The sequence below is a fragment of the Microtus oregoni genome, unplaced genomic scaffold (genome assembly GCF_018167655.1).
Source record: "Microtus oregoni isolate MIOR12 unplaced genomic scaffold, Mior012 000005F_ref0000423, whole genome shotgun sequence".
Taxonomy (NCBI): Eukaryota; Metazoa; Chordata; class Mammalia; order Rodentia; family Cricetidae; genus Microtus; species Microtus oregoni.
In genome coordinates this window covers 64215415-64240127 of record NW_024543064.1, presented here as the reverse complement: position 1 = coordinate 64240127, position 24713 = coordinate 64215415, and the positions used below count along the sequence as shown (strand labels likewise).

At 42.6% G+C, this 24713-nt stretch overlaps 1 protein-coding gene across 2 annotated transcripts in view; it reads right to left on the bottom strand.

The window, feature by feature from the left end:
- The window catches only part of Frem1 (FRAS1 related extracellular matrix 1), a 122528-nt gene that overhangs the window by 55283 nt on the left and 42532 nt on the right, over nt 1–24713 (bottom strand). For both annotated transcript variants that reach the window (XM_041652499.1, XM_041652498.1), the window contains 6 exons: nt 16974–17168; nt 15590–15775; nt 14108–14304; nt 10366–10561; nt 7679–7823; nt 3859–4000 (listed from right to left, as the gene is read on the bottom strand). In XM_041652499.1, the coding sequence (XP_041508433.1) occupies nt 3859–4000; nt 7679–7823; nt 10366–10561; nt 14108–14304; nt 15590–15775; nt 16974–17168 (1061 nt within the window). The remainder of the gene's footprint in view (nt 1–3858; nt 4001–7678; nt 7824–10365; nt 10562–14107; nt 14305–15589; nt 15776–16973; nt 17169–24713) is intronic.

Here is a 24713-nt window from a genome sequence, read left to right as displayed (position 1 = left end):
TAGTGGGAACTCTTTGGGAAAATTCTAGACTAGTTTCTGCCTTGGAACCTTATATTTTTCTTTTCAAAGAAATATATTAAAATACTTTAAGACCTTGCATGAAAAACAGCTTCAACCAGAGTACTTTTGACAAAGTCATCAACAGCACTGGTATATCCAAGGTATTTATCATCAGTAATCACGGATGATTAAATATCCCAATTAACAAGAACAGGAAGGCAATCAGCCGCTGAAACAGGCTGCTTAGAAATTAAATGTTTTTTCTTTTAGAAGTTCTTCTTTTTATTTATCTTAGTTTTTATTTTTGCACAACTAATAAAATCTCTTTTTTGTTTTTTTTTTTTTCCCCAAGGTGGCTTATTTGCTTCCAGCTCATCAAGTAAAACAAATCCAGAATGAACTGGCATTTTCCCCCAGCCCACTGTCTAGTCTTACTGAAACCTAAAGAAAGCCATCAGATTTCCATCTCACCCCCTTCTCTGTCTCTCTGTCTCTGTCTCTCTCTCTCTCTCTCTCACACACACACACACACACACACCCTCTCTCTCTCACACACACACATTCTCTCTCTCTTACACACACAGACACACACTCACACACACGCACACATGTGCGAAGTGCACACACACACAAACACACACACTTTCTCTCTCACACACACACTTTTTCTCCTCTTCTCTCACACACACAGACACACACTCTCTCTCTCACACACACACACAAACACACACTCACATACACACTTTTTTCTTCCTCTCTCTGTCACACACACATGCACACACACACAAACACACACTCACATACACACTTTTTTCTTCCTCTCTCTGTCACACACACATGCACACACACACAAACACACACTCTCACACACTTTTTCTCTTCCTCTCTCACACAAGACACACACACACTCTTTCTTACACACACTCTCTCACACACGCATACACACACGCACACACACACAGTCAGTGGAAACTATTAACTAACTGTCAGTGCCAGCCACGGTTTCCATCAGGATCTTCGAAGCCCAACTCAAGTCAATCCTAGTTAAGCACGTGTTCCGCACAGTTTGGGGCAGAAATTGTGGCTGTTGTTGTTGTTAGAAGAAACTTTTATGGTGGCAGACTGGATAACAACTGAGAAAGTATTATGGAATAAACTATTAGACCTATAATGTATTAATCATCCTGTTTTAATTCTCCTAAGTTCCAAGCATAGCTTTTTAAAAAAATGACTCACAAAACTTATTTCGTGTAACTGGAGAAAATGTCACTTTCGGTGATCCACAATATAAACCATACTGCGGTTTACCTCTCTGGTCATTTGTTGGTCAACCCCCACCCCCAATTCCCAGCAAGTCTTGGGCTCTCCTTTCTACGTCATCACTTCTCTTGCTCTTCTTGGTGAGATTTCTTCTTTAATATTTCTGCCCACATGACATTTGCAGACGTATGTCTTACTGCAGGTCCCCTGGGTAGAGTTACTTATGTTGTAGTAGTTAAGCTAGGTTCATTCTTTGATGAGGTCTATTTGTAAGTAGAGACTTTCAAATAGACTCTCTTAAACCCGGCAGCATAAGATCCTATTTAATTTCTCCTCTTGGTAATATTGTCCTAGAAAATCAATACAGGGAAGGCATCATTTGTTTTCTTGTTTCTAATTCTTCATTTGCATTTCCAAATATGAGTTTGACTTAAGAGAATCATCTGAAGCCAGAAAAAGGAAGAAGAAAAGAGAAAGAGAGAGAGAAACACAAAATGGAAAAAAAAAAAAAAAAAAAAAACAACAAGCAAACAAAACCGAAGCAGCACTAACAAGCACACAAGAAGTCTTAAGAGTCCATGAGGCCTGGAGGCCCGGTCCCTAGCCTCAGTCAACCAGCCTCAGCGAGCCCGAGGGAGGTGTGAGAAAATGGTGTGCAGCCTGCTGGGACCCTGGCCCCATCTGGATCTTCTCATATCCAAAGCAACGCAGGCCCCAAGCCACCCAAACGTGTGCGCTCTCGCTGTGTTTCTGCTTCATTACGCTGCGAAATGAAATAAGGACACAGCTGTACCTCAATTTAAATCAGTGATTGCTCTTCTCTCTGACTCTCTGTGGTACCCACGCTCTGTGACAATCAAGCTGTTCCCCACAGGACGAAGCCTCGCAGCTTTTCCGCTTTGAACCGGCCTGCATTAAGATTAAGGCTCGGGCATTCACACCATGGCCGGCTAGAGGTTGTCGCTAGCCTCTAGCTACCGTTCACATGAACATCCTGACCCGTGAGTGGGCTGACATTCTCAAGTGGCTGATCGATGATTCACGTTGGACTAAACATTAAGCATCGTGCCCGCAATCTGAATAGACTGGAAATTTGCTATTACCGGACTAAAAGGAATCGAGAGGGCAGGGCATAAGCAAGCTGCTGGAAGAGCTAGCACGGAACCCGGGTGATTTAATCCTTCATGTGCCTATGTGCCTTCATGTTTCCATGCTTTTCACCTTTTTCCTAGGAGCTATGGAGCCTGTTCTGGAACTGGCTCTGTAGACCAGGCTGGCCGTGAACTCACAAAGATCCGCCTGCCTCTGCCTGCTGAGTACTGGGATTAAAGGTGTGCACCACCACTGTTTGGTACACTTTCTATTAAAGCTTGAGTATATATACAAGCTTTAATATATACAAGCTTTTAATTTTGGAATGTTGATTTACTGCCATACAGTTTGTCAGATTCGAATACAGTTGATAGTAAGACGTGACAGCCACCAGTGAGCAGGGTGGGAGAACATGGACCACTCTCTAGTGTAGTTTTTGATTCGAGAGTTTATTCTCTCCCACATCGCATAAGGCTGGGAAGAGGGACTTCAAAATAAAGACATATTTTAAACGCTGCCATATTCCTGAGAATAGCTTAGATCATGGCAGAGAAAACAAGAGAGGCAAAGAGAGCGAGCGGTCCAGGGATGGGAGGGCACAGAAGTTAGGATGAAAGAGTCGAAGAGAGGGAAGGAGGGTTGGAGGGAGGAAAAGAAGGGGGTGTGGCAACAGATGTAAAAGATTTCTGATGGAAAAGAGGAATGCAGATGGGGAAAAAAAGAAAGAAAATCTAAGTTCCATGGATCAACATGAAAAAGTCTGGTGAGGATGTAGACCCCTCAAAATATGCTGGATTCTCCTTAGAAGTCAGCTTGTTCCAAACAGGTAAGCCTTCCCTTCCGAATCTAAGGACAATTCTCAGGGGAAGGGAGCAATGGAGAGCCTTAATATTGGATTAATTACAAGTTGATAAAGAAAATTCAGAAGGGTATGAGTTCCTCCTGGCAAAGGAAAAGTAAATGTTTTATTTTTGAGTCAAAAATGTGCCCATTTGGGAATACATTTCAATTGTATGAAGGTATGTGCTGATAGAATTTACACCTGCTTTGGAAATAAAGGTGAAAGGGTCATTCTAGGGCCAGAGAGACTGCTCGGTGGTTAGAGCTCTTACTGATCTTGCAGAGGATCAGGATTTGGTTCCCAGCACCCATATCAGGCCGTTCACGACCCTCTGTAAATCCAGCTCCAGGGAACCTGACCTCCATGAGCACCTGTACACGTGATGCATATAAATTTACACAGGTACACATACTAAAAAATAATTAATTAGGGGCTGGTGAGGTAGCCCAGAGATTAAGAGTGCTCTGGCTGCTCTTCCAGATGTTTTGAGTTCAAAAGATGTGAGCCAACATCTATAATAAGATCTGGTGCCCTCTTCTGGCCTGCAGGCACACATGCAGGCAGAATACTGTATACATAATAAATAAATAAATCTTAAAAATGCAAAAGCACTATAACAACAATAATAATTATAAATTAAATAAATGTGTTGATGGGCCACTTACCTTAAGCTGAAGTTGCCCGTTTTGGGGAAGCCTTTGGAATAAATACTGAATGGTCTCCCTGGGAGAGTCTTTATCAATGGCGGAAAGAACAGCACTAGACAGAACACGCGTATCGCCCGCAGCCATAGAGATTTCAGCCTTCCTGTAGAAAGGAAAATGCCCATGTTGATGTGAAAAAGGAGGGCGCAATTCAGCAGGGAACACTTATATCGACTAGCACAGATTCTACCTTCAAGAACTAAGAAATAAGAATTAGCACCCAAAATACTGGAAACTGTGAGTCATATACCAAAGTCTGAAAAGGGGGTGAGAGCCAGCAGTCATGACTAGGATGCTACGTGAGAGATGTTTCTCATTGTTTACAAGAGTAGAACTTTGCAATTTTCTAAGTGTAGTTTATATACTGATTTTGCTTCCAGTCTTTCATTTAATGCTTCCAATGTCTCCATGAAGAAAGTAGGTCAGGTACTATAGTTCTAACGCAACAGACAGAATCTTACCAAAAGCAACTTATAGAGTGTCTTAACGTTCTTCCTAAATGCCCTCCTGAGGCAATACTCTTTGGTTATCTGTGATCTTCGAATGTCCTCATTCTCCTCCTGAAAAGGCAGTGGTGCATGTGATCTTCCCAGGTTCATCTTCCTGAAGTAGAGCCACTGGGCTGACTCCTGGCATCCGGACACCAACCGGAAGCATGAGCAGATGGGACAGTGACAGCTGCAGCTCCCATGTGGGCTCTGCAGCCTTTCCCTGGCCTCGCCCAAGGGTAGAAGGGATTTCTTTCCCCAGTGTTTCCGCTCTCCACTGTGATCATAGTGAGCTCGCACTATGTTCACCTCTACAGCTTTGCTTCTGAGAAACAAAAGAATGCTCCAAGTCCTTGGCCTTGAGACGAAGGATAGCAAGTCCCACCAGCTGACATCAGGGACCACCAGGTCTTCTGCAGAGAAGGCAATGCCTGACACATCATTACAACCCCTTTCATTCAAAGAAGGCTCTCTGCTAGCCCAGGACTGGCAACTTCCCAGATCAGAGCAGGAGGACTTCATCCACCTCTGCAATGAAGCAGATGACCCACCGGCAGGAGTCTAGAGCTGACGAGTCTGATGCTGAGCTTATGGAAATTAGCAGGGCCTTGTCCAAGATGAGTGACCATGAGCAAGATGAATGCGTCAGGAAAAGAGTGGCAGCATTACATGTAAGGGTGACAAGTATCACCGTCTGGGCTACCCCAAGAGAGACCTTGGGGAAAGGACTGTGTTAGAGATAATTCGTCTAGAAAGGACTCTAGAAGTAGAAAGATGAGAGCTAGTGAGAAAGGAAAAGGCAATAATGGATGTTTTTACTGCTGAAGGCACTTGGCATTCAATCCTAATAGAGTCTTCTAAGTTTAATTTCTGTTTTTCATTTTGTTGTTTGAAGAAAAGAGACCCGACTAAGTTGTTCAAGATGTCTCCAACCTTTAGATTCGAGACATCCTCTTGCCTCAGCCTCCCAAGTGACCAAGACTAAAGATGCACACCACAGCACCCAGCTAGAATCTCTTGAGGACCCACACAGAGCATGGCCTGGATTAGCTTCTGGAGGACAGGAAGCTGTGACATTTGTCTTATCTAGTATCTCCAATAGTTGCCAACTGTCTGCCTTGCGGTTATTGACTGTCTGATCCCACGGATCTGCGTGAATTGCTACAGCTCCCTAAGAAGGAGAGTGGAGCCACTGACTGTGGGCATCTGAAGTGGAACACTGCCCCTGTGCACAGGACAGGTGGGCCGAAATCATGGGACTCAGGAACCGAAGCACCTACGACAGCACCTAAAGGAACCATCAAGGAAATGGGGTCAAGCACTGGCAAAGACCAAGCTACTCTTGGCCAAAATGAACACGGCGGGCATCAGATTGTCTTTGTGTGAATGGGGAGAACGGCTTGTAACATGGAAAACAAAGAAGAGTTGTGACCACTCGCCATATACAGTCTTTCGAACACTCTGACACACCGTACTTGCAATGATCCTATGAAAACATGCTAGCAAGCATCCTTGCCGTCCACAAAGAGGGTAAAGGGGAGGCAGAGAGATGTGAAGTGGCATGTTTAAGGTCATACTTCTGCTAAGCGACTGTCTGAGTCACCCTGACTTAAGATTTATTAACCACTGGGACACAGAGGAAAGGAAATGGGAGCAGCTGGAGATGCAGGAGGAGAATGAGGATGCTCTGGGAGGCAGTAAGAGTTCTTCCAAACAACACAGATGGAAGAGAAAGGAGAATCTCTGCTTCCTTCCTCAGGAGGAAAAGAAAGAGGAAGAGACAGGAAAGGGAGAAGGATAAATGTCCCATGGGACAGGCAGGCCAGTCAGCCAGATCTGATCATTGCACTTCATGAACATGCATTGAAATGTCACACTGTAACCCACAGATATGTTCAATGATTATGGTATTTTTAAAGAAGGGATTCTGAAGCAGGGTTGAAGAGACTTGGGGCTTTTGTAGCTGTAGCTGTTGCTGGGGTTTAGTAGAGAGGCCGGGGCTTCGCAGTGAACAGACTCCTTTGCTTTCTCTGGTCTCGGTCAGTGAGTGGATGAAGGATTTAGTAAAGTACCTTCCTCCTAATAAGCACTTAGCCAGCATCAGCTTTCATCCCGCTTCATCCTTCAAGTGATGATGACAAAGCGGTTTGTAACAAGAGAACATCCTCCCATGCCCGCTGTCACAGGTCTTCTTATACAGTCAAGGCTGTGTCGTGCTCACTGTACCACCCAGGCGAGCCTTGAATTCATCCTGCTTCCTCCTGCACTCCAGGATTACAGCCTCTTCCACACTTACAAAGGAATGCCACACCAATCTGACATCCCCACATTGAGATAAGGACACAAACATTTCCTATTTATTCTTAGTAGAGCTGGCATCTGAGAAGCAGCCTTCCAAACACGACCATTGAAATTTCCCATAACACTTTCTATGGAGTGTTTGGCACGTAGAAGGAACAAGACGGGCACTTGTCTGGTTTCTTTTCCCTACATCATCCAGGAGACTTTGGGAATTGAAAGCTTCGCAGGAAGGTGTTTCTAGCTTGATGAAACTCTACTTAATGCTTAAAGGCTACACCATTAAATAAGGGGAAGTCTCAGCAGAGACCTCAAGAGCCAGACACATGCCTGCAGCTCTCCCTAACGGCCTGGCGGGCCTTCTGAAGACCTCTGCAGTCTGTGAACTGTGACACTTGACAACCGCAGAAGGGATTGCTGACACCATAGAACGCAACCCTGTGCGAGGGAGTTGCCAACCAGTTTCACAGTTCAGAGCACTAGAATTTTAAGAAGTAGCATTTTGAGATGAGATAGCGTGGTGCTGATCCATATGGGACGTAGTACAAATTGGTAGAGAAGTACCAAGATGACTAAACAAGAGAGACTGGGTGTTTCTCTTGATCACTCTTAGTAAAAAGTCTGAGGAAATCTACCGTGAGGACTGTTGGCAGTCAACATTGTCACCCTTCAGTCGAGTTATGGTTTGCATTTTGTGTGTTTGTGCACAGCCATGTGGGCGCATATGTGCACACACACACACATGCCTTTTAGTACTCTATGTTCAGTTATTTTTATATTTACAATTAATTTGGACTTTTAGAAGGAGAGCAAATCATTTCAGGATTAATTGTTTAGGTCACGTTTCCTTGCATTATTTTACACCGGAAGGTCCTTATGTCTGAGTGGCGGCGCAGCTGCAGAAGATGGGCACAAGGGAACCCTTGCTTCTCCCCATGTACCTAGAGCCATAGAACTTCGTGGAAATCAGAAGTGAGTCCCCTCAGGAAGCTTACTTGCTTAGCGTTGGTTTCTCATCGTTCACTGGGGTGATAGCAACTAAAATGGTTTTAAGGATTGTATGCTTCCCATCGGACAACTGGATCACAAGAGCATCAGTGAGACTCTCTGAATCGTCATGGACATAGGCCAGCTTCATTCCTGAAAGAGGAGAAGGAGAGTCTTGCTGTGGTAGAGCCAGCCGCATCTCACAGATACCCCATTTTAATACCAGGCTTGCGTGTGCCCAGTGCACAAAGCAGTGCATTAAAGTGACTTGAACTCTGCTTTGCGGAGCCGTTCATAGCCCATGACATTTCCTCTTCTAAAATCAGGAAACCGCATAACCCATGTAATAACAAAGACGTGGTATTTAACAAATCTGAGAAAATTAAAAATATGCTCTCTCTTGACCCAGGCACCAAAAGGAATCCTAAGTAGTTCAAAACTTCACTATAAAAACACCCCTTAGCCATGTTTCTTCAATCCTACCCATTGATCCTATGCCTAATCAATTGAAAACTTTAAGATGCTATTTTCAAAATGTACGATAAAGCTCTAGAAATGCTAAGATTTAGGCAAAATGTTTGCTGACATATGACCGCTAATGCCAAGAAATGAAAAATGTTTAAAATAGAACACAGCCATGAAAAATTGTAGTGGAGTACTTCCATAGGGTAAAACCCTGTGGTTGGCGAAAGCATCCCAGGTTCTGCTGAGAATGTAAAGGAAGTGATTGTGAGTTACCCTACTACGGCAGGGGTTGGCAAATTCTACATGGTTAGGGGCAGGATGTTTGTGAGAATATATTCAAATTGTTTGGCTTTGTTTTTAATATGGCCATAAGTGAACCAAAAAAAAGTGCAAGGAAAACCTAACTTTTAAAAATGTCACCAAAATATGCATTCATGTGAACAATTTATTTTTCGTTTGAATTGACTATGTTATTTAACTTGCCCAATGCATACATGACACTTATTTAATCTGATAACATTAACCAATACTATCATTTTTTAAAAAACTGTCCTGGGTCTTTGAATGGCTCAGAAGGTAGAGGTTCTTGTCTTCACACCTGAGCTTGAGCTCCAGAATCCACATGGGGGAAAGAGCAAACCAAATGCCACAGGTTGACCCTTGACCTCAACACATCAGCCATGGCACTAGGAACCCCACAAGTCCCCCAAAATGCACAAAAAAATATAAATGAATGAAAATAGACTTTAAGCTGTCATTTTTTCCCCTGTAGATAAACTCTCCCTATGTAGCAAAGGGTGGCCTTAAAAGCCTTGAGCTCTTGATCCCCCTGCCTCAGGCTCTTTCGATGCTGGAATTACAGATATGCATCATCTAACCTGACTCTGAAAACAGAAAAGAATGAATGGTCAACAAAAATCATACTTCCCGGGGGTGAATTTTAAGAGGTTATTCCCTTTCCTTATGTTTGTAACACTATTGTCTGCAGCACATGGGAACTGATTTGGTCTTTATCAGGCATGAAGTCCCAAAATTTATTTCTCTACAATTCACAGAAACTGAGACTGTGACTTGGTTTTTAAGACTCAGTCATGAGACGGCATCTGCAACTATTACAAAATAATCTTTGGGACAAAGAGACTCCATTCTAATTAGAGAAACAGACACTGGAAAGACAGGAGGGGAAAGAGAAAAGTGCCAGGACAAAGTCCAGAGAATAACTGGCTTCCTGTGGGAGGACAGCGCCGTGTTCTGAAGGCGCCATCTTGGCCAACCCAAGGTGAGGAAAGACCTTCCAGGTTGGGAAAATGAAACACACAGAGAAGAAAGGACCCTGAGATCAGGCACTAATTCTAGAACCACATACTTGCTCAAATTTTTGAAAGTATTTTTATACATGGAAAATGGGATAAGGTCGTTTAAAAGGTAATTAAAAAATAATTCAGGCTGTTCCAGTGTGTCATTTCCCTAAAGAACACACTCTCTCCACAGAGACTAATGCGTGGTTATTATATGTGGATCTATATTTGTTTCAACTGTTGAAATTTTGGCAGACTAGCCTCTTGAAATTTAGTCCCATGATCTCAATAGTTTGAAAAAGAAATTTTAAATTATGTTAAAATTCTGTGTTAAAGTACCAATAATCACAAATAAAATTGTTCATGGAAATTGTTCACGGTATTCTAAAAGTCAAAGAAAACATCCCCCTGCGTCTGCAACTGTCTACAGTGTCTGGCTGAGGTTGTACACTCCTCGTCAATCAAGAACCCACAGCTCAGTCTGAAGGAATTAACAAATGAAGAACATACTTTTTCTTCCCCCTATTTCTCTGATTTGTTGGTATCTTTGGGGGAGTAAAACAGTTTTCCAATTTATGTTTTAATTAACAAAAATCTGTAAGCATGAAATTTTGATATGCGCAACTTGTGGCAGGCTTACATCACACTGATGCACATCACCTCACCTTGTTAGTGTGTGCATGTGTGCATGTGTGTGTGTGTGCATGTGTGCGTGTGTGCATGTGTGAACTATTAGCAATGCCCTACATGTCACTAACCATGGTCAGCACAGTGCACAAACAGATGCCTGAAACTCGGTCTTGTTGCACTGAAATTGTGTACCTTTTGATCAACAACTCATTTCTTCCCTCTTCCCCCTGCCTCTGGTACCCACCAAACAAATTTCTGCTTCTCCTATTGCAGCTTTAAAGTCTACACGTGGGCGGGCCTACCAGCCTTGAGAAGGTCCATGGAGAAGTTGTGAATTTCCTGTTTGATCTGAGGAGACTCTTTGCTGATCGCCATGTCAATGAGGAGGCCATGCTGGGGCTTGCGAGGGATACTGAAGAGTAAGGGGTCCTTGGGAACATCCCTGTCAGCAGCAGTGATGAAGGAAGAATCCAGCTCTGTCATCTGACCCTCACACACCTGAACAGGAGCAAACCAGCAGAGTCAGCAGTGTGAAACAGAACCTTTCCTCTATTCCTTTCGAGAAGCTGCTGAGAACAAAAAATCCACCCCACTTATATGAAGATGTCCTACTTCAAATTTTCCATGGCATTTTCAGATACTGGCTTCTAGAAAACAAAATTTCCAGTTAACAGGAATGTAAAAAGAATCTATTCATCTTCCTAAGATCTTTTCTAAAGATTCTAAGTGCTCTTTTGTTGCACGCATGACAGGTGCATGATTAAAATATCTGTGTGGGGCTGGTGAGGCGGCTCAGTAGGTAAAAGAACTTGCCACACAAGGCTTGGCGATGGGGGTTCAAGTCCTGAAACTTGCATAAAAGTGGCGGGAAATAAGTGCACAAAGCTGCCCTCCATGCTTAACATTTGGGCTGTGGCATGCACGCCCCCAAATCATCCACAGGTATATTTCTGTACAAACACATACATTCAAAAAGTTGTTGTAAAACGTTAGACCATTTCTGTTGTTGATGATTCAAAGGTTGGTGCTGGTGGAAGCCAGGAAAAGTACGCTTGTTCTGCGGAAGCCAGGAAAGCTCGGTGTACAAGAGAACCTGGAGTCTACCTCAGACGCTAGTCGGTTCTTGAACTCAGAGTCATTATTTCTACAATTCTAGTTGTCTACCTGCTTGTAGCAGTAAAAACCTACTGCATACACCAGAGAAAATTGGGATTTCTGTTTTTAAATATTTATTATTTTTTAAATTTCATTTTGATCATATTCATCCTTCACTATCTCTTCCTACTCCCCCTAATGCCCAATCTCCTTCCCAACTTCATGTCCTTTTTTTATTGTTATTAATAACCTTCAGAATCCAACATTTGGTGTTTTAAATTTTTATTATCATAGTAGATACTTTTTTTTTTTAACTCAGTTGCTGGGAGAAGGCTCAGCAGGTACAAGTTCTTGCTGCGAAACTTTAAGGAGCTGAATCAACTCCCAATAAAAAGTCAGCATCCAATAAAAAGCTGGGTGTGGCTGAGAGCACCTTCAGCCTCCGTACTAATGGGAGGGTGAGAAAACAAGATCTCTGGGGTCGCTGGCTGCTAGGCTAGCTCCAGGCTCAGTGGGAGAGCTCATCTCATGGGAACAAGGCACAGTGTGATAGAGCAGGACACCGGGCATCTTCCTCCTCCTGCGTGCTCACACAGACAGACAGACAGACAGACACACACACACACACACACACACACACACTTATACACAGAGAGACACACACACCACCACCACCACCACTACCACCACTGCCACAGTAAAGTGCTATGGCCTCAGAAGGGCTTTAGTCATTTAGGACTTGACCATCTTAGCTGTCTTGCGTTTTTTGTTTGTTTGCTTTCCTTGCTCAGAAAGAGGATAGGACATGAAATTTTTTGTTTTTGTTCTGAAATACAGGAAGATCTAAGGACTAAAATTACATAAATTCTACACACGCTTCCTGGGGATCTGCCAGGCCACTTGTTGCCTTCTGGGGTAGTGAAGATGTTCTCAAGAATCCACCAGAAAGGACTGGGAAGGCCTGTCTGCCAGCGGCATGGTCAAGGACTAGTGAGAGCTGTTCAATGTCAAGAATCAAAACCCAGCAGGCTATCCTTATAGCCGAGGGGATCACTTCGTGAAAGCCTATGGTTTTTTTCCAGCTCCTCCCACTGGCTCTGAAGGGACCATTCCTGCAAGTGCACTATGACATTTGGACAAAAACAATGTTATTCTTATCTGATCTTTTCAAATTAAAGACAAAAAAATCTTAGATTAATTCATAATGATAAACCTATTGAATAACTTTTGCCAGTATCTCATTTTCCCCACCCTTGAGAACTTTAGGAAAGCAGTTTAAAAACATGTTGTAAGTCTCCATCTATATAGAGCTTAACTATGAAGTGTTTTCCTCTTGACTGTGTGGTGATGTATCACTTTTACAAGATGGTAAATTCATCCACAAGATTACCAAGGAATTTTCTTTAAAAAAAAAACTACAGAATTTGTTTTTGGAAATTAAATGGTTTCTTGAAATTATGAGAATAAAAAGTTTAAAGGAATATATATATATATATATATATATATATATATAATACTAAGTAGGTTTGCAAACAATTATAACAAACTAAAACATTTTGATGGAACACCAACTATCTATACAATAAGGACATTTTCTAACAGGAAAGCCAAATGTGTTCTGTGAAGAAGAAAAAAAATTATTGAAGTTTAAAAGTTGTCTCTGCCAATGCCCAAGGGTCTGCGGGGTGTGTGTGTGTGTGTGTGTGTGTGTGTGTGTGTGTGTTTTGTGTGTGTGAGGAAGCAAGGGTGAAAGACATGATTCCTTCCACAAAGGGATCAGGGACGACTTCCCAGAGGCTTAATTACTCCAGAAGCCCTTGCCCCAGGCAGATAAAGATAGTAGAAATAGGTGCAGGAGCGATCAGTCATCGATTTTTTTCTTCACATAATCACTGAAGGGCTCTCCAGGGTAAACCATGAGCCAAAAGAAGAGGGGAGGCAGGAGCTGGCTCTAAAATCTCATGCTGAGGTGACGCTCATGTGCTGTTAAGATTCAGGAGAAAATTAAAATCAAATAAAGACTTTTGCATTTAGAATGTGATTATTTTTAGCAAAAAGAATGAGGGAAAATAATGGCTTTGGTCAATATTAGAAAGAAGATGACACACTAAATGGTGCTGAAAACCCTCGCTCATTAAGGGCCTACTGTGTTTGCCCAACTCAATCATCCTAAGAATCTCTTGGGGGAAAGTACATATATATTTTTGAAGATGGGGAAACAGAAGCTTGAAGAGAAATAACCTGCTCAAGATGCAAAATTATTCAAAGCAACACACAAGTTCCATTGAGGCCAAAGACTGTGTTTGTGTTCATTCAACTTGCTAGTGAGTGCATGCGTATGAATTAAATAATCATATATAGACGTGCAGAATATGTAAAAGGAACTGCATATTGATAAGAAAAGATTTCATACATGTATTAAAATTTTGCTTTAGAAAGTAAAGCATAGAGTAGAGGGTATGGTTCTTTTACTTGTAAGTAAAAACATACAGAAAAATTATGGTATACAGACACAAATCTGGCATGTCCATAAATCTCTTGGGTTACTTAGTTAACCTGTTTATGCCCCATTTCTTCAGTAATGAAATGGCAATAAAAACACCATCACCCTAAAAGCCTATTGTGGGGGATTAACTATGAATACACGGAAAAGACTCGGAATCTAAAATCCAGTAGGTACTCTATGACACTCACAAAGACACACATACAGACTCACACACAGACACACTCATACAGACACACACAGACACACACACACACAGACACCCCATCCTTACTAGGCTAATATTTCACAGGAATTAATTATATAGCCAAGATTCTTTTTTTCTTACTCGTCAGCAAATTAATATATTAGGTGCACCTGGACCAACATAAAGGGATTATCTAGGCAAAAATAAAAATCAGAAAAAAGATAAGAAAATAAAAAGGAACATTCGGTATGTTTCTTACAGTGATATTCTGTACCGCAAAGTCAGGCGCTTCATCATTTGTGGGGTTGATGACAACATGGAATGTTGTCTCTAAGGAGCGTCCCTTCCCATCTGTGGCGTACACCATGAACTGATCGGCAGTTGGTTCCACCCTTAGGTGCCTGGACTGCACGTAGTTAATGTGCAAAGCCTTCATGTCTCTCCACCGGAACGAAGCTAGCACACACCAAGACAGAACGGGGAAATGATAAATAGCCCTCCCCAGGAACTTCCGGTCTTTACCAGCTGCTTCTCTGTGAGGCAGGTAAGCGGTCATAGTGGGGCTAGTGCGACGCCTACCAGCCTCCACAGAAAGGCAGGTCCCACAGACGGGAAGGAAGGGTGTGAACCTGCCCGAAGAGTGAAACTGTGAACACCACGCATCAAGATGCAGGGGACTTCGTGGTCACTCTCCAGACACATGAACTGAAAGTCACAGAGACCTGCCCCTGGCTAAACTGTCCTTCTGACACATGGCTCTTGTCATACTTGGCTAAGGAGGATGCCACCTCTTTGACACAAAGGCAAAACAAGCGGAGATCCATGATTTGTCTACATAACAGACATCAAAAAACTCACTGCTCTGAGTGGAATTAGTTGACTTGATGTCCAGCTAGCTAGAAGAAAATTGTGAAATAAATCACAAGAAAAGTTGCATAACCTTTAATTTGATTAATCTGAAATCTTATCTCACTCAAATTTAAAAATACAAATGTCTTTAAAGGAGACTGAAAATTAATTTACTTACAAAGTATTATCTTTGGAGGATTTGGGTTTTGCTTTCTATTTGTTTTGTTTTCTTTAGGGCTATTTTGGTTGCTGAGAAACATTTTGCTTTCAAAATTAAGCTGGGTCGTGGTGGTGCACGCCTTTAATCCCAGCACTTGGGAGGCAGAGACAGGAGGACCTCCAAGTTCAAGGCCAGTGTGGTCTACAAAGTGAGTTCCAGGACATCCAGGGCTACACAGAGAAACCCTGCCTCCAAAAACAAAAATGAAAAACAACAACAACAAAAGATTAATGTAACCTACTTGAACATTTCAGATTTTCTCTTTCAGTACCAAACATGGCATATTTCTCAGTATTTTCCAGTAATACCTATTAAAAAGGCTAAAACGTTGTGAGACTCTGTGGTTCCCACCAGATTAAGTCTCTCGCAGGGCCGCGTTGCCAGGAAGGCCTTGGAAAGGTGAGTACTTTAGTGTTGATTCAAATCGTTTTCAAAAGTGAAGTTTCTAATTATTTCAGTTATTAATGTCCATGCATAAGAAAAACTAAGTTAAAAGTTAAAATGAGAAACAATTAAAACTCAACATATCAGCTAGAATCATCAGAATAATCTCTTGGAAGCATATATGGTGACTGGGATGCTTTGAATTCTTGTGAATTTCCTAAGCATGGTCCAGCTAGGCAGATCCATGAACACTAGCAAGACACTGCTGGTCTGGAGACCAGGACTTACCTATGCTTATGCCCATGTTACTTTTCTCAAAACCTGCAGAAGGGAGTGTGTTTTCGAGGTAGCCGAACTGGGGGTGCGACACCAAAACAAATTCTAAGTCATCTGGCGCGGTGTCCGGATCAGTGGCCGTCAAATGATGAGTCGTGAGGGTTCCCGAGAAGCCTTCGTCCACCACGAGCGGCCTACCTGCACACCAAGAACAGCAGTCACAGGCCAGTGAGATGGCTCAGTGGGTAACGGCGCCTGCTGCCAGGCCCGATGACCAGCGTTTAATCCCCAGAACACACACTCACAAAACAAGTAAATAAAAATGTAATAAATTTTAAAAACACACACACTTCGGTGAGCCTGAACTCCTCCATCGGAATAGTGAGAACTGAAGGGCGTGATTGCAATCCCAACCAGGGCGGCCTCCCACCGGCAAATACGCTTCCATGGGAGATGCTCGTTTTCTTGGGCATAAATTCTCTTTGCAGTAAAAAAAAAAAAAAAAAAAAAAAAAAAATGCAGGGGTAATGAGTGGGATTTAATTTGACTTATGGAATTGTATACTTCTTCTACAAGTCAGCCAGATAATAATGGAAAGGCGGCAGCCATGCTAAGCGCTCTGCTCCAGCCCTCCAGTCATTCTCAAGGAACTCTGATTTCCCTTGTGTCTCTATAGAAGTGATAAATGGAAATAAGAATTGCCAAACTGTTTTAATGATAAGCCACTAAATGTAGTTTATGTACTCCTCAAGATCAGTCGCTACCAGTGTTTGTCAGAGTGCTAATTGCCCGAGAGCGATTATGAATTGCTCATAAAGAACATTTTTTTTCATGCCTTGGTGCTTAATTGTTCTGCTGGGATAATGCTTCCTTTCCAGAACATTGCTTGGGAGATAGCTAGCAAATTACAAGAACGTTCATACATATGCTTATTTTTCTGTGAGACAGAACATATACATAATGTCTATGAAGGGATGACTTTCTGAAAAACACGTAAGGTTAAATGTATATAAATGGTCTCTGTGGTGAGCACATTCTGTGCTAGTAGAAATTATTATGGATGAAATCAATTATTCTCTCTCCAGTCGGCAAATGATGTTTTCCCATGTGAAATAAAGCAGTATATCTGAGGCTCTCGACATCCTTGTAACAGGCACACACAGACACACACGTGCTGTTGCGTTCTCTCTACATATGGAAACATAAATTTTCGGGCAAGTAAATTCTTTTGCTCTGTGATTGCTTTTATTACAGATTTTGAATTTATTATACATTTCTGTTGAGATGATTCCTGGACAACAACTGCATTTCTCGGTGTTTTAATCTAAGAGAATTCTTTCACTAAGCCTTGGGTGTGACATTAAGACATTCATACACATAGAAACAACACAGTCACCTATGATGACTGAAGGCGGCTGGTTGTCGACGGGATGCACCGTGATGTTGAGCTCGTACATGGGAAAGGACTCAGGAAGAGGAGTAGATGGATCGGGTCCATTGTAGCAACAGTCATTCACCAAAGGGCCAGCCTCACCATCCGAAACCACCAATATAATGGTGTCAAAACAAGGTGCCAGGCCAATCTCGCCACCTGGAAAGCAGAACACCAAGATCAACCCCACTCATACCTTTTCTGCCCACACTGAGTAGAAAGAGAAGGAATTTGCGGGGATAAAATAGGAAACTCAATTTTACCACTATAAAATTAAATATAGTCAGGAAAATAATGTAAAAATATTTGTCCATCTGTTGACTCTTTTGAAATCCCTGCCAGCCGTGGACCACCATATGGAGGAGCAAAGCGGGCCTAATATGGGTCTGACAGCTCACAGATGAACAAGGGGCAGGCATGAAGCCTGACTAGGGATGCTTCATTCTTCCCTCCTAACCCTTTGATGCTAGCAACAACCTCAGGGAGAGGCAGAAAGTGCCCTTGTTCCCTTGGTAATTATCTCTCCATGTGCATTGACCACCGGAAATGAACAAGCACCAACCACACAGCAGTCATGAGACACAGAGGACTCTGGATAAGTGTAATGAAAGGGCATCCACTTTCTGGACATTTCTTTCTGTGTTTCTTTTTTTTTAAATATTTATTTATTTATTTATTATGTATACAATATTTTGTCTGTATGCCCAAAGGCCAGAAGAGGGTACAAGACCTCATTACAGATGGTTGTGAGCCACCATGTGGTTGCTGGGAATTGAACTCAGGACCTTTGGAAGAGCAGGCAATGCTCTTAACCTCTGAGCCATCTCTCCAGCCCTCTTTCTGTGTTTCTTTTACTACACACTAGCCAATCACTGATCAGCAAACAGGACAATCTGCACTAGCCCATCACATACCAACAAACAGGACAGCCTATGTTCTCCAGGCAACAGAAAAGTCCTGAATGTGGGCTCTTGGCAATTCTTAGAGAGCCAAGAGTTCGGAAACAATGCTGGGAGCTCTGAAGAAAAGGGAAGAGCAAGGGGAGGAAGGGGAAGAGGAGAGAAGAGGGAGAGGGAAGGGGAAGAGGGGCAAGAGAAAGGGGAGGGGAAGGAAAAGGAAAGGGGAAGGAAAAGGGAAAGGAAGAAAAGGGAAGGGGAGAGAAGGGAAAGGAACGGAAGGGAAGGGAAGAGAAGGGAGGGGAGGGAAGGGAAAGACCAGAAGATCAGTGACATTATTTCCTCTCACCAGACACACTGCCAAATCTACAGAGTACTGAGCTTGAGCTTGATGTGATTTTCCTTATTCAAAAAAAAAAAAAAAAAAAAAACAAGGAAAATTCAGAAGCAATACCATTGAGTACACAAATGAATAAAAGATCAAAAACTAGAAAATCCATGGGGAAGTTTGGAGAGTTCAATAGAAACCATTCGTTTGATAGCTGCTGGGAGAGGAAGGGTCAGTTTTCTTTAAGAGTGTGATGCCTGGTTGAAGAGGATCCTGGGCAGGTGCCACACCCAGGGGTATTTGGACAGCACAAATTGATTTGATGGGTGTAGATGGGTAGGTAGATATAGATAGATGATTGATAGATGAGAGATAGATGATAGATAGATGATAGATAGATAGATAGATAGATAGATATACAGAGATGCACACAAAGATACATATATAGATAAACACACACACACACACACATATATATGCAGAGATGGATACGTAGTGACGGGTGGTAGAGAGCTAGGAGTGGATCTGGGAGGAGGTGGGAAGGAGAGATAAATATGCTTAAAATGCACAATATGAGATTTTGAAAAAATAATTAAAATAATTTTCAATAAAGGAAGCACTATCCTTCAACTTTGGCAGGAATAAAAAAAAGAGTCTCAACTGTTCAAAGTGGTGACAAGAAGTAGGTTGACTTAGAACATTTATCCATCAGTTACTCATTTGATAAACATCTACTCAATTCCCACAATGAGATAATTAGCTCCCTGGGCATTACAGCAGAACAAAAGCAGACATTGTGCACCCGCAAAAGGCACTTTTTAAATATGCTGAATGTCAAAGGACCTACTGTGTGCTGCTCACTATGTGATGATAGACAAAGAAATAGTGAACACAGTGAGAAGAAAATTAAGAAAGTGGTCACACTCAAAATACTTAAAAAATAAAACAAAAAGCAGAACTTCACAGCAACCAGTGAAGGAAATGATAAGGACATAAAAAACAGGAGATATATGTCGTGTTCACACTACCCAAAGTGATGGAGAGGCTCAACCCAATCCCATCAGAAAGTGTGCGATTTGATTAATTATCAGGAAAACGTTAGTCAAAAACCACAGTGAGTTATCTTACTCAGCTGAGAATCCATCACCAAAAAGACAACAACTAACGAATGCAGAGAAACACAAACACTGCTAGAGAGACTGTAGAGTAATTAGAGTTTTATGGGGAACGCTATGCAAATTCCTCAAAAAAAAATTAGAATGACACATGACCCAACAACCCCACTCTTTATTGGATTCCCAAAAGAGATGAAATTTCTATACCAAAAGATATGTGATTAACACTCCCCCCCATGTTTACTGCAGCATTAGTCGTGAGGGAGAGAATGTGGGGCCGCTTCAGTGCCCTTCCCTGGGTGACAGAGAACAGATGATATGTTTGTGCCACGCCAGTCACAGCAACCTGGGTAAAATTCAAGAGCATTGTGTAAAGTGAAAAAAACAAGCCAAGCCTGGAAAGCAGTTTCGCTGAAGTACAATATGGAGCAGCAGCCAGAGAAGGGGAAGAAACAAAAATCCAGAGAAGTGTGCGGGACAGGAGTGGGGGGAAGGCTGAGAGAAGGATCCTCTGTGGAAGAGGATAAAAGGGATATGATACTTGCATGGTTATAATACAATTACATAATTTCTCCTTCCCTTCTCCTGATCTTAACCTCACATGTGCCCCTCCTTGCTCTATTTCAAATTCACTTCTTTTCTCACTAATTGTTGGTGTGTGTATGTGTTCCTAAGTATGTACAATCTGCTCAGTCTGTATAGCATGACTTGTATGCATATGTTTTCAGAGCTGACCATTTGGTATTGGATAACCAATTGGAGACCATGTCTCCCTCTCCACATCCCTTAGTTGTCTGTAATACTTTGTCTAGCTTTCTCCCTTCCAAGTTAGCATGTCGGCTGGCATGATCCTTGTTCAGGTCAAGTTTCAGCAGCCATGTAGCTGAGACTTCACAGGTGTAGCTTCTCTAACATTTCCCATAGCCCCTTTGCTCTTCTGGCTGCTATCATCTCTCAGCCCCCCTCCCACAATGATCCCTAAACCTCAGGCACAGGAGCTGTGTTGCGGAGGTATTGGCTAGGGCTGGGATCTACAGCTCTGCATTTTTGTTTAGCTGTAGTTTTCCACAATTGCCTCCATCTGTTACCAAGAGAAGTCTCTTCAGTTGAGGGGCGAGGACTACCCTTAGCTATGGGCATCTGGACAAATGTTTGAATTGTTGTGAGGGGTTGTGTTGTTTTAGTGCAGTCTTGTCCTCCAAGACCCGTGACTTCACTAGCCATAAGCAGGTGACTAGGTCTCCAGTACCAGGCGTGATTTCCCTCTTGTTGACGGGGTCTTAATCCAGTTAGGGAGCTGTTGGTTACTGCCAAGGTATGCATGCCACTACCACACCCTAGGGGTTTTCATGTTGGCCACTGCTCTAGTTTACAGGGGTCATGGCTATTGATTACTCCCCCCTTTAGAAGCTTGTATAGCACCTTCAGGTACAGTGAAAGCAGTCCTCTGAGAGGAGGTATTCAGGTGAGTCCCGGTCCACGGACCTCACCTGGTGTCTTTAGCAATAGGAACTTAACTTCTACCTCCAAGGGTGAACAATTCCCACAGACATGCCCAGCATAGACACTTCCTCATGGAGACTCTTTCCCCACCTGATTCACAGCTGTGTCAAGTTGATAATGAAAACTAATCAGTACAGGTGATAAAATTAATCTAAACCCTGAAGGAAGGATTGGAACAAGTAAGTCACAGGGACATTTGGTCTTTAATGCCAGGATTCTTGATATCAATCCAAGCAGTGCCAAATGATACCAGTGGAGCAAAGGAGTTCTCATGAAATGAAGCATTCAAAACATCCTTTGAGTCTCTCATCCCTTCTAATATAATGTAACTAAAAAATGTATGTGAAATCATTTCCCCCAGTGTCCTTCTAAGTCTTATTATTAATAGTTCCTTACATGGCCATCACACTAGAAGAGATTTAGATGTTTGTAAATCTGCCTTTTAGGATTCAGAAGGCAGTGTAAGAGAACAGGACTAATCTTACTATAATTTACCTGTGCTTCATAAGCCTGCTAAAATGTTGCAATTATTCAATAAACAATAACCATTGGCCTTTGAGTCCCTTCCCTGTAAGATCTACAGGTAACCTACAAAACGGGGGGTACAAATCTGTCTGTTTGCCATGTCCTTAAAATCTGAGTGGGGCTGGATTCAGAAGGAATTGGACTAATATCAACGGTGGAAGAAGTTTTTAAGACAACATAGCATTCAGGCTGTGGCATGATTTCTACCAGCTGATTTTACTCAGGTTTACAGTGAAAATTAGGAGGAAAATGAAGAGGAAGAAGAGGTGAGATGTGCCGTTTGTCAAGAAGAAGAACGTGCTGTAAGCTGTGAAGAAAAGGAGTGGGGGAAAGGGGCGGCAGTTGTTTAAAAGCAGCGGCATACTTGGATGAGGAAGACAGGAAGGGACTAGAGGATGCTGCGTTTCAGGAAGCAACAAGATCTCATGGATGGGCTGTTTCAGAGCATTAAGCCGCAAGCTCCCTTGAAATAGCGAACTATGGGAGCGCCATGCTTGAGCAGGACGGTCTAGGAAGATGTTTTCCAAGACTCTTCCACCCAGACGCACAGGCTGCTTTCCTCATTGCTAGTGGCTGAGTCGGAAGAAAAGCAGGTGACAATTGAAGTTCAAGGTGTCAGCCCACCAACAGGCAACTCCCTGAGGAGACCACAGACCCTGGAATGTCTTTTGCTTCTGCTGTGCCTTTACATGCTTGTTGCTGCCATCTTTCTCTGGTATCTGGCACGGTGTGAGTAGGTGTAGGGAGAACCCCACTGCCTGTAACGTAGTGTGTTTATGTCATGGAAACATTTCCGTATACTGGGCATTCTTGCCTGCGGATGATTATGGAGATGACTCCTTCCTAAGCTGTGCTGTCTAATTGATAATAATGTTAGTTTACATTGAGTTTTGATGATAAAATATATAAACAAGGAAGTGTCACACAGCTAGAATACGAGTTTCTATTGAGAACTCATTTAGACTGTGGCTTAGGTTAATAATTTAAAACAACAACAACAACTGAGTCCCAGTAGTTCAGCTTGCTTAAACTCTCTTAACCTTAATGTTAGGAGGAGTGTTCACAGGTTTTGGGGTGCATAACAGATGAACCAACGCGGCTAAGATGTTTTCATCAAATAGCTTTGAAGTGAAAAACCCGAGAAGGATAATCTAAAGCTTTAGGAAGGCACAGAGTTGAGTAAGGACACTTTAAGGGGAGGGAACAAGAACAAAGCAGCCCAGTTATTACTGACACTTCTCTTGTTTGGATTGGTTGACGACCAAAAGTGATGATTAATTCCTTGTACCCATTTCTGCCCTTATCTCTTAACATAAAAAATTGTTGATGGGTGGATATGTACCTAAAGATTTAAAGTAGAGCTGACTGATTCCTCTTATTTTTCATATATAGAAATTTAGGTTTACGATTCCTAAGATTCCTTATTGCCTTTCAAGATAAGTAATAAAGTAAGTGGCCCTTTCTTTGTAACTGCAAAATGCAGCCTGCCAGTAAAAGACCCGACTGAAGTGACTGACTTGCTTCCTACATGGTTACTCTATAACAAACGGATGTGGATTCTTGGGACAATTTATTTTTCACCTGTAGTCCGTAAAATGTTTAATCAAGTAAGGGAGGTGAAAAACATGTTGTTACTTGTATTCATTATAGTCATTCACTTGAAAAATAGAATGTAACCACACTGTGATTCCTACATTATCTGAAAAACTTTGTTGGGTATATAAGCTTTAGGGAAAGAAAAGTATACAGTAGGAAGAAGAACACAAAAGAATAGAGACTAAAGAAGGAAACCACCAAGAGAGAGTGGGAATGTCATTTTCCCCAACCCCCTCAGATAAAAAAGTCACAGTACGAGCCAGCTGTGGATTCCCTTAGAACCCTGTGCTGCTGGAGGCTGGCCTCCCAAGCCGTGACACATCATGTTCCAGGGCAACCAGGTTACTTCTTAAGATGGCAAGGACCCTTGACTTTGTCCATATGGTGCTGGCTTTACTGACACACAAAATTCATGAGTTACGAGATCACGGAGGCATGCACCTAGATCACGGAGCCATGTTTCCCAATGTGTGGCAGGATTTGGGAGTCAGTGGAGCCTGACAAGATGGGGACTAGCTAGAGAAATAGATGCCAAAGGTGGCCTCTGAAGGTTGTAGCCCAGCCCCTAATTTCAGTCTTGTTCTTTGTTTCTTGGGCTGTCACCGTGTGAAGGGACTCTACCGCTCGCCTCTGCCTCAACTGAGATTCTCCGTCATGCTACAGGACTGTGTGTGCTCAAAAACTCTCAGAAATCAATGCACAAAATGACATCCTTCCCATCCATTTTCTCTGTCAGGTATTTTTTTCATAGTGACACAAAAATAAGTACTACAGTGTCCCACTCAGCTAGCCTTTCCAATGCCTCTTACTTCCCCCATTCCTCCACAGTATTTTCAGTCTAAAGAAGCCTATGGTGTGTTAACATGAACCCGTGATAGTGCAAGAGGAAATGTGTGATGCTGCTTCTGAGCAAATGCTATTAACTTAGACTTAAGTCGATGACTTAGGATTTCTGTCGCTGTGATGAAAGACTGTGACCAAAAGCAGCTTGAGGAAGAAAGGGTTTATTTCTAACACACACCCATAAACAGTCCACCACTAAAAGCTGTGAGGATAGGAACTCAAACAGGGCAGGAATCTGGAATCAGGAGCTGGTGCAGAGGCCATGGAGGGGTGCTGTTTACTGCCTTGCTCCCCATGGCTTACTCAGTCTACCTTCTTATAGAACCCAGGACCACCAGCCCAGCGATGGCACTGCCCACGTCTATCTGTAAGAAAATGCCTTACAGGCTTCCTTAGTCTGTTCTTATGGAGGTATTTCCTCAATTGAGAATCCCTCTTCCCAAATAACTCTAGCTTATATCAAACTGACAAAAAAAAAAAACTTGGCAGGAAAGAAGATACACAAAGAAGGACAGTATGAAGTGCCAGTGTCTCACGGTCATCCTTCTGTGTGAAAGGGTTTGTTTTTTTTTTTTTAAATTTATTTATTTATTAAGGATTTCTGCCTCGTCCCCACAACTGCTTCCCATTTCCCTCCCCCTCCCCCGATCAAGTCCCCCTCCCTCATCTGCTCGAAGAGCAATCAGGGTTCCCTGACCTGTGGGAAGCCCAAGGACTTAGATAACAGTGCTGTGCCTTGTGAATGGCAGATGCTGAGTTACTACTTTCTCTCGTTGAACGTGTCACATGGCAGGAAGAAATGTCAACTGAGTAATGATATATCGAGATAACATTAGTGGAAACCTGGTCCTTATAAACCTGCCCTCTGTTCAGGCACACGCTACGAGCAAATCACACG